Source organism: Prunus dulcis, chromosome 1 (assembly GCF_902201215.1).
Source record: "Prunus dulcis chromosome 1, ALMONDv2, whole genome shotgun sequence".
NCBI classification, from domain to species: domain Eukaryota; kingdom Viridiplantae; phylum Streptophyta; class Magnoliopsida; order Rosales; family Rosaceae; genus Prunus; species Prunus dulcis.
This window is the reverse complement of record NC_047650.1, coordinates 43,541,231-43,551,409: the sequence shown is the minus strand read 5'-3', so window position 1 is coordinate 43,551,409 and position 10,179 is coordinate 43,541,231. Positions and strand designations below refer to the sequence as shown.

The window sequence follows — 10,179 nt, the reverse complement described above, 5'->3', positions numbered from 1 at the left end:
GTTGCCCTGTTCAGAAAACTGATCCATAATTAGAAAAATCTAAGCAAATGTACTATATAACTTAGATAAGATTAACATTGATTGCATTAGAATTTAATATATATATATATATATATTATTTGAATGAATTTTAAGAGATGTCATATATAGATATAATTTGGAACCCTAAAACTTATGCATTTGATTGGTTTGTGATTGAACCACACACCCAAGTTAATAATTTGAGCAATTTACTAAATGTGCTGAACATCAATTTCAATATATTGTTTGTTTTCTAAAATTTCAAATTTTAAAAATGTTAAAATTTCGGAATTATTGGATCAAAATGAATTTGGAACATTTCGGATTGGAATTCGAATTTTCATATGCATTCCAATTCCAATTTCAATTTTTTCAAAAATTTTAGATTTTGATGTTTTTGGATTTGTTGGAGTCAGATTTTTTTGAAAATTTTCGAATCAAATTTTCGAATTCAACTTGCACCCGTAATTATATTAATGAGTATTACAATTAGTTAATAGCCATTAGGCATTTGTACACTCTTTTCCAGGATGGGATAATTTTAAGAGGGTGGAGGAGAATTTGACTACTTAACTGAACTGTGAACGGTGGCTTACATTTTTCCACTAGTGCAAATAAATAAATAAATAAATATATTTTTTCCATTTTTCTTCAATATTGAAGTTTAAATTTGCTAAATATCAAATTTTGCAACGTGGCATGCAACTAGATGGTTTCTTCTCGGTTTATCAGAACTTGAGACACAGAAACAGCGAAGGGTTCGCGGGCATGGCAGTAGCAATGAGCTACTGCAAGCCTTCCCCGTTTCTGGGAAACTACCCAACTCATTTTCATTTGGTAAGTGCTATCTAGGGAGCTATTATCTCTCACTGTTTCGATTTTGTTTTTTGTTTTTTTTTTGCAAGCATTCCTAATCTGATTGGATTAATGTTCTAAATCAATGTGAGGTGATAATTTTGTTTACTTTCCTGGTTGAACTTTCTAAAATTCACATTTTAGCTTCTGGGTTTTTGTTATTTGCTTCAGTCTTTGACTTTGTTATTGAAGTGTTCATGAGCTTTAAGCTTATGTTATTTTGGCACACAATTGTTGGCGTTTAAAACAAAAATTGCAGGGAAAATCTCAATCTGGCAAAGTTGTTCAGGCACCTAGAATTAGTGCACTGTTTTGGGGAGCCAAGAAGTCTGCAGAGCCAAAAGAAGTTGAGATAAATCTTTCACTTGGGGAATTCACTTTGACAGGTTCAGGCACACTGAAAGAGGTATTTTTATTACTCTATACTATTCCTCCCTTCAATCGTTATGGTCGTTTAACTTGAACTGTGAAATTATATCATATTATTATATTATACTATGCTGGTTCTGTTTCCAGGGAATTTCAGGAGTGAAACCTGAAAAGATATCACTTTCAGTCGTTTCTTCAATCTCTGAGGTCTCATCCGCCGAGTGGGATGCATGCGCTCTGGATGCTACAGGCCCTGAAAAATATAACCCATTTCTTACTTATGCTTTTCTTTCAAGCTTGGAAGAGTCAGCTTCAGCGGTGAAGGTCAGGAATCTTTGCTGAATTTAACTCTTCCTTTTTTGTTCATATTGTAAGGCAATACCATTTTTGTTAAGATTGTCTGGTACCTAATCAATTGCAATTTCTAGCATCCGTCAGTTTTAGCCATTTGATTATTGTTAATCGCCCCGGACTTCCAACGTCGGCTTGTTTTATGCATTTAAATCCTTTCCAGGAAACAGGGTGGATTCCACGCCATATCATTGCTAAGGATGAAAGTGAAAGTATTTTAGGTGTTGTTCCACTCTATCTTAAAAGGTTTATCATCTTCTGTGCTCTCCAGATGCAAGCTCTCATGTCATTTCTTATGAAATATGTACAAAAGTTTTGGCTTCTGCTGCTTTCTTTGTTGCTGTCTGACCTCTTTGATTTGGTGTGCAGTCATTCCTACGGTGAATTTGTTTTTGATCATTCTTGGGCTGATGCGTATTATAGTTTTGGGTCAAGATATTACCCAAAGTTGCAGTGCTGTGTACCTTTTACTCCAGTAACTGGTCCCAGGATTTTAATTCGTGATACTTCATTTAGAGATCAAGTTTTTGACGCTTTAGTCTCAGCTCTGAAGGATCTGACTGCCAAGGTATTAAGTAATCAATTTTTTTAGCATTTAATGAGCCTTTTAATTTATCATGATTACTTTGTCAATTTGTAGGTAGAAAATTGACTCCTTATGAAAGAAAGAAGGGATCAATAAATCACCTATGCTTGTCTTAGAAGTTAGGGCTAGGAGTTGTGCATGTGATTAGTGAATTAATATCTTCATAGAAATATAGAGCTAAGATATATAATTCTATAAAATCATTAAAAAAATGACTATTTGTAAAATTTTGAAGAATTTTTTGTTCGGCCTTTTCTTCTAATGTTTTCATATTATAGGATAAAGCTGGGGTCAAGGGAAATTCATGGTTGAACCAGGATCTATAATCTTCAGGTGTCAAAATTAAAGAGGCATAAAAATGACGAATCCTTAAAATTGGCAGAAAAAGTTTCTTGAAGGGAGATAATTTGATATTCGAGTAGGCTGAATTCTTAGAATGCAGTTGCACTTTTGTATGTTTTATGTCATTACAATTTTCCAAGCAGTTAGCAGAAAGAACGTACTGGTCCTATCAGAGTGATATTTAGTTTTTGTAAACAATAGTTGATGAACTATGTTGCCATTGTTGTCTTTATGAGCTGGTGTTTCTTACTGGATAAGAAACTACTGTTTTAATGATCAGTATGTTGATCAAATAAAGAGAACATTGATTCATTGCGCTCTCTTCTAACCTGTTTTCTGCTTCAAAAAAGTTCGAATTCTTCTCTTTCTGCATTGCAGCCCTAATTGTTTATTGTGACTTTTGTATCTTGACAGTACCGGCTTTCATCACTGCACATTACCTTCCCATCTGAAAATGAATGGAACAAACTGAGCGGAAAAGGTTTTCTTCAGAGAATTGGAATGCAGTACCATTGGAAAAATCGTAACTATAAAAGGTGAGTAATGCACACCTATTTATTAATCACTGGAACATGTTCACTCATTAATTTCAATGCAGAGTTTCTGTCACATTCCCTGAAGAAATTTTAGTGATTGGCAATTCATAATGTATGTGCAATAGTAAAGCACTATGTTAATACAGATTGCCAAAAGAAATGTGTTTCTGCAAAAAAGACAGAAGCTATTATCATTTTTGTATTTTTTTGGGATTATGCATGTTAGTTTGGTTGTTCTGGTGTAAGGCTTGTAGTGATGTTGGCCTGTAGCCCTTTAGTCATAGCATCTCAACTATAATGAGTTATGCTTGTCCTCATCATGGATGCTACAATTTGAACTACTCAGTGCAAAAGTAGGTGGCTTATATGAACAATGATTGACAATTTAACCTCCCTGTGCTGAGCCAATAACTTTTGATGAGACATATAGGAGTTTTGGGACCTAACATTGAGCGTTTATCAAGATACATACCGCTTGTAAGCTGTTGGTTGAAAACTGAACAGTTAATAGGAAACATATCATTTAGTTGTTCTAAGCCTTTATAAACCTTTGGATTTTCGTCAAATGACGAAAATTGTATGTGTAATATTATGCATCTAAATACTTCTCATATATAAATGCATATGTATATGTTTGTGCATATAAATTGATCATATGGGAGCAACTCATTATTGATCCTTGAAGGATAAGAAAAGCTACTTTCCAGAAAATGTTTAACCAGTAAAGAGGTCCATAATTGTTTCTTAACAATTTTAGAAATATACAGATAAACCATTATTACGGCTTAACGTGTTTTTTGATTGAAAAGTTGAGTAGTTGAATCTAGAAAATGTCTTACTTTATTTGTGATACAGTTTTGATGAGTTCTTGATGGACATGAAGCAAAGTAAAAGGAAAAATATTCGTCAAGAGCGCAAAAAGGTTGGCTTTTAAAACATGATTTCATATGTTCCATTTGATATTTAATGTATTTAGAAAACTGAGAAACTAAAAGGTCTTAGGTGAGTTCTTCTACTAGAAAATGGCTTTTCTGTTAGAATGTTTCATGGCAAGAATTATTTTAATAGCACGCATGGGGTCCTGCTTGGAACCAAAAAAAATGGGCACGAACATAATAGAAATATCTGAAAATCACAAAATCAATTAAGATAGTGCTAAAGACTTGTGGATCACTGCTCAGAGTTCTAAGGCTACCAGCATTTGAGATGAGAGAAAAGACGCCATGTAAAAGAAGCAAATGAATGAATAAAAAGTAAAAGCAATGAATGAATGATTGGAAGAAACATTGATCAACTCATGGGAGCAAGACCACAAATTGAGTCCACTTAAAAACTTCTTTTGATCCAATAAATTTGGACCCTCTTGTATGTATGGTGAAACTCAAACTGTGGAAAATTAATCCACATATATAGGAATACCTTGAAGAACATATTCCTTGGTGTTCTGTTTATAACGTAATGCCTTTCTTGATTAGTTTAATCTTTGAGTTAGTCGATGCAGTATAAATCCATTTGACGAAAAATACTTGTAGAACACCTGTTTCTCTTTATGTGATCGATGAATGCTTCATTATTTTCCTCTTGCTTCTTTTGTGATTATTTTTTCTTCTGATGGGCTCACTTTAAGTTCCATCAGATGTGAGTGAGTTTGTATGCTATGCATGAATACATTGATATGTGCAAAGTTGAGGGCAACCATGTTCCTGTTTGCGAGACTAAATTTGTGTTAGTAATTTAGTGGAAACAAAACTGTAAAGTTTTAACAGGAATACTCATGGAATCTGTGGATTGTTTTTTTCGAGTAAATGAAATCAGTTTGGTTATTTGTGTTAGTGACATGAGGTACAGGTTGTCTAATTGAACTCTTGATATGCAGATTGTACAGCAGAATTTGACTATGAAACGGTTGCGGGGTGATGAAATAAAGGTATTTGTTCTAGTATTTGGTAACTGTGACTATCAGAGATGTTTTTCCACTTATATGATTGTATTTCAGTGGCATGTTGCACTGTTTTGCATATAATGAATACTTTCGTTGATGGTCCATTTGAAATTTTTATGTAATAGAGAACAGTGGGAACAATAGGTCTGACCACTTCCTTAATGATGTCATGTTGGCAGGCTAGACACTGGGATTCCTTCTATAACTTCTACCGGAACACCACTGATAACAAGTTGGTTCCTTGTAAATCCTTTCTTAGTCATTTAATGATGTTTCACATTTAACGATAATTGCCCCAAATCAGTTTTACATTGTTTCGGAAACTTGTTAAACAGACGAGTTGCTTGAATCCTTTTTTTTCCCTCATGAAGTTTGAAATTTCTCGTCGGATCCACAGGTGGGGTACTCCATACCTGACTAGGGATTTCTTTCACAACATGGGGTCAAAGATGGGAGATCAGGTATTACTTGTTGTTGCTGAAGAAGGGGATGAGCTTGTTGCTGGAGCTCTGAATCTTATAGGAGGAGATGCGTTATTTGGACGCCTATGGGGATGTCATCCACGAGCTTACTATCCAAGTTTGCATTTTGAAGCATGCTATTACCAGGTCTTGTTATTTTATTTTCATTTGATTAAAGATCATTTAGGCTTTCTACTATAATATATTTAGCAGAAAAATGCTCCTTACTGCCCTAATCATCTTCATTACTGGAAGCAATGTAAAATGCTGTCATATACATGCACAATATTTTTAAGGTAATCATGGACCATTTTCAATTTTCAATGCCTCAGAGTCTTTTTCATTCTTGAAATCACATCTGAAATTTAGAGGTCGTCATGAGAGTTTTTATTGATGTTACCAAAAAGTAGACAAGCATGTATATAGCATCGCTAAGAAGATATGCACAATAATCTTTTATTTATTTATTATGGTTTGTATGACATCACAGGCAATAGAAGCTGCAATCGAACTTAATCTAAACACAGTAGAGGCTGGAGCTCAGGGTGAACATAAGATTCAGAGAGGTTATATGCCTGTGAGAACGTATAGCTGCCATTACCTGATGGATGAAGGTTTCAGGAAGGCCATAGAGGGCTTTCTAGTGCGTGAATCAACTCAGGTGATTGCATTTTTATTTCAGTATTTAGGTGGCACCCCAATTTATTTGTGCTGTAATGTACCCCCTGAACTATCACGACAGTGTCAATTGAACCCCCCAGACTATTTGGTAAGTTAAGCAATCGAACTATATAAAGTTAGGCAATGTAGCACCTACAAATCAATTTCGTCTAAATTGCTGTCAAATAGAGTAACGTGGTGGGCTTGTGACTCACTTTTGAGGGAAATCTGATCAATCAACCGATATCACTCTCTGGCTCTGTATAAACAGCCTCCCACCCAAAAACCTGTATTTTTCAGGCCACCCACCCACGCACCGATCACTTTTTATTCCAACGGCTACCTTTACCCCGCGGCAACAACCGCACCCAGATTTCCCCCCTCCACACATCCAGATCTAAATTAGCAGCAACTGAATCATACTGAGCTCATTGGCCATTACCTCAACAAGCTGAATCATTATTCCCCTCCGTCTTTATTGAGAGAGAGAAGTTTTTCCATTTTTTAAATTTCAACATATTTTAGTATTGTAATGGGGTTTGCTTTTGTTCTACTTAAAATTATGAATTTTCCCTTATCATTGATGGCAAAATGGATGAAATTCGATGAAACTGACGAAAAAGGCCTAATTGCCCATTTTTATAGAGTCGAGTCCTTAACTTAATTTACCAAAAAACAGTTCAAGGGACAAATTGACACTGAATAATAGTTCAAGGGGGTAAAACTTTAATTATGTCTTGGTATCTTATTTTCTTTTTTTGGGGTCAAATCTATCTCTGAGACTTTGACCGAATGAATGGGGATCAGGTTCAGTCTTGCCAATTTTCTTTAACATTATTAAGTACTTCTTCCATGCAGGTTGAGCTTGTTATGAAACTGTTACATGATTCTGGCCCCTTTAAGGAAGGTATAGAGTAATTTATTGGCATAATGCCCTTACTGGAAGCAGATTGATTTTCTGTAAATTGTGGATGTCTTTTTCTTTTTTGTAATTAACTTCTGAAGTTTCATTTGGAGATTGTGTACATTATTACACTCACATAGTAAATTTTATAGCAGAAAACTTCGTGTATAATATTCTCACTGTCAAAATTAGGGGTGGCCACAATTTCAGGGCAACCCTACCTTACTGCCCAATTGGATCATTAGAGGGTTGGTTTGAGTTAGGTTGGCCTAATAATGAGCGGGTCTTGAGTCTAAATAAATCATAAACCGTTTGGTTTGGTAAGTAATACACCAGCATCAATTATTTAATAGGTAGTATCTTTGAACTACCTAGTTCAAAAAGCATAAATTATTTTACATAAAGGTATAGCACCAGCATCAATCTCATCCTCCTCCTTGATTTTGTGGTTCAACGAAGTTGTGCCTACGCAGCTACGCTTAGATTTAGTTTAGTGTTAAGAAAAAAATGGTTTAAGAGTTGATATATGATCATTATATTTTACATTTATTGCACCAAAATACTATTTCATTTATATAAAAATAATAATATTTGGTGTACACCTAACACCAAATTATTATAGATGGAAAACCTAAGCTTTTCAACTCATCCCATCTCATCTAATCTAAGATCGCCCCTTTGAAGATCGTTGTCTATGACTCCAAAACTAGTGTTATTTATGAACTAATTAATTTAGTGATATTTATTTTTCAATGTCGAGATATCTCAAGTTAGAACCTTTCATCATCCATTTATAAAGGAAAACGTGGCAACTTGATTGAAAAAGATAAATTAAAGAAATTAAAAATTATAAGTGAAAGTGGAAGGAATGCTCTAAATCAAAAAGAGATTCACCTATATAATCAGATTTTCTGCATCCAATCTGACAAATTTAGCATTTTCTAACTAGCTTTACTTTCTAGTATCATTTTCTAACTAGAATGGTCCGAGCTAGCATAAGAAAAAGTTACTTGTTCCACAAGAAATATAGGTCTCCATTGTTCCTCAATAAACCGCACTGCATCATCTAGAGTTTTGAAACTGATTGTTTACTACTCAATTGTAACTATTGTAAGTAATGGATCGCTTTGGTTCTTGAAGTTCGAAAATCAAAATGACATAACATTCACAATAACATGATTACAAAAATAAAAAATAAAAAATAAAAAATATTACCGAGAGCAAAACTAAGGGGAAAATACAAAGGTCGAACACAAATTCTTGTACAGACATTCCTAATTAAACAGTAACCTCAACTCTGTTGGGCTGCACTTCATCATCACCTTCATCTTCATTCTCTCTTGACATCTCCTCCAACGATTTTCCCTTCGACTCCGGCACTAAAAACGTAAAGAAGAACCCCAATATGCTGGTCATACCAAGCACAATGAGAGAATTCCTCATTCCAATCCCAGGCGGGTACCCTGCATCAGTCTTAGACTTGTCTTGATTTTGTGATGCATACAAGAACCCGAAAGCCCCAATAATCGCCCCAGCCTTCCCCGCAGCCGCTGAAATCCCATGACACGTGGACCGGAACCTTGCTGGGAAAATCTCTGCCGGTACAACAAATGTTGTGCTATTGGGTCCAAAATTGGCAAAGAAAAATGTTAGACCATATATGACAATAAATCCGATGTTGTTTTCAGGTCTAGTCCAGTGGTGGTATGGAATTGCCAAGAGAAACATGAAAGCAGTCATGAAGAAAAACCCAATTAGCTGAATTGCAAATCGGCCAATGTGATCGATGAGGAAGACCGTGACCCAGTACCCAGGAACTGTGCCACATAGGGCTATTAGGGTTTGTGCCCTAGCAATTTTGTAAAGCTCATCTAGGGCACTCATAGAGCTTGCTGATGGCAACCATCCCACAGCGCTAAAGATGTCCTTTTGGAAAAGGTTTTGGCTATAGTAAGCAATGTCTAGCAAGAACCATGTGGAGGCCGTGCCCAATAAATGTAACCCATGTCTCCTAAGAAACTTCTTGGAAAATAGAGCAAACTTTGAGGACCTGTTGTTTTGTGGCTTCGCATGCGCTACTTCTTGTTGCTCTTTCATTTCCACATTCAACACTTTGGCCATGTCTTGGCAAGCCTTGTTTTGATCCTTGGCTACCAAGGCAGTGTAACGAGGAGTCTCTGGCATTTTCATTCTCGAATAGAAAGTTAACGCCGCGGGGGCTGCTCCAAACATGAGAATAATCCTCCATACATAGTCTGCCTGAGGCACAGTCGACCCAATTGGGTCGACTGAGTAGGGATCAGCATGGTATACGGCACGGAAGATAGAAGAAACAACAATAGCCACCATCCCGCCAGCCAAAATCCCAAACCCTTGCATGGCAAAAACCGCCGCTATAAACGCCCCGCGAGTCTTTTTATTGGCATACTCCGACATAATAGTCGCCGAAAGTGGGTAGTCGCCACCAATGCCAAACCCTAGCCAAAACCGGAAAAAGCAAAGAGTGGCAATGACAGAAGTTGGGGAGCTACCAAAAGAGAGACCAGAACCAATAGAACAACCCACCATGAGCATTAGGGTTATTCCATAAGCTCCTTTACGCCCGAGCTTGTCCCCGAGCCAACCAAAGAAGAGCTGGCCGGCTAGGGTTCCACATAGGGCAACTCCATTGACTGCGGCTGCCACGTTTGGTGGTAGGCTGCCCGGCTTTGCTGAGCCCTCGACATGGTAATAAATGCGACCGAGGAGTTTGGTGACAAGGGAGATGCAAAAAAGGTCATACGAATCGGTGAAGAAGCCCATGCCGGAGATCACAACAGCAGTGAAGTGGTAGAATTGGGTTTTGGCTGCGTCCAGCATGCTTAGGACTTGAAGCTGCTCGTCTTTCGCCATGGTTGGAGTTTTGTGAATTTCTATCTCGATCAGATGTTTTCTTTTTCTAATCTCAAGTTCTTGAAAAAAAATGTGGGTTGTGATTTATGTATTTATAGGGGTTTTAGGGAGGCAAATTAATCCTAGTCCAATAAGTACTAGGATATAATAAGGGTTAAGGGTTTAAACTCCTATTTGGATTTCAAACTAGCTACCTGTTGGATCTGTATTGGTTTGAATAAAATGAAATGAATATAAGGGTTTTAACTCCTATTTCGACT

General features: G+C 36.4%; 2 protein-coding genes across 3 annotated transcripts; one reads left to right on the top strand and one right to left on the bottom strand.

The window, feature by feature from the left end:
• Positions 1 to 680: 680 nt before the first annotated feature.
• Positions 681 to 7,186, top strand: LOC117616492. Of its 2 annotated transcripts, none has more exons than XM_034345826.1 (12): positions 681 to 858; positions 1,136 to 1,282; positions 1,393 to 1,569; positions 1,760 to 1,842; positions 1,966 to 2,164; positions 2,939 to 3,060; positions 3,916 to 3,982; positions 4,937 to 4,987; positions 5,182 to 5,234; positions 5,400 to 5,610; positions 5,954 to 6,124; positions 6,982 to 7,186. In XM_034345826.1, the coding sequence occupies exons 1-12, from the start codon at positions 721 to 723 to the stop codon at positions 7,039 to 7,041; spliced, it is 1,479 nt and encodes a 492-aa protein (XP_034201717.1). In that variant the 5' UTR covers positions 681 to 720; the 3' UTR covers positions 7,042 to 7,186. The 2 variants fall into 2 exon arrangements, with proteins under 2 accessions (XP_034201717.1, XP_034201718.1); XM_034345827.1 differs by having other exon boundaries at positions 736 to 858; positions 1,166 to 1,282; positions 6,982 to 7,094.
• Positions 7,187 to 8,305: 1,119 nt separating this feature from the next.
• Positions 8,306 to 9,919, bottom strand: LOC117613542 (inorganic phosphate transporter 1-4-like). Its single transcript, XM_034342154.1, has one exon. The coding sequence runs from the start codon at positions 9,917 to 9,919 to the stop codon at positions 8,306 to 8,308; it is 1,614 nt and encodes a 537-aa protein (XP_034198045.1).
• Between the last annotated feature and the right edge of the window lie 260 nt (positions 9,920 to 10,179).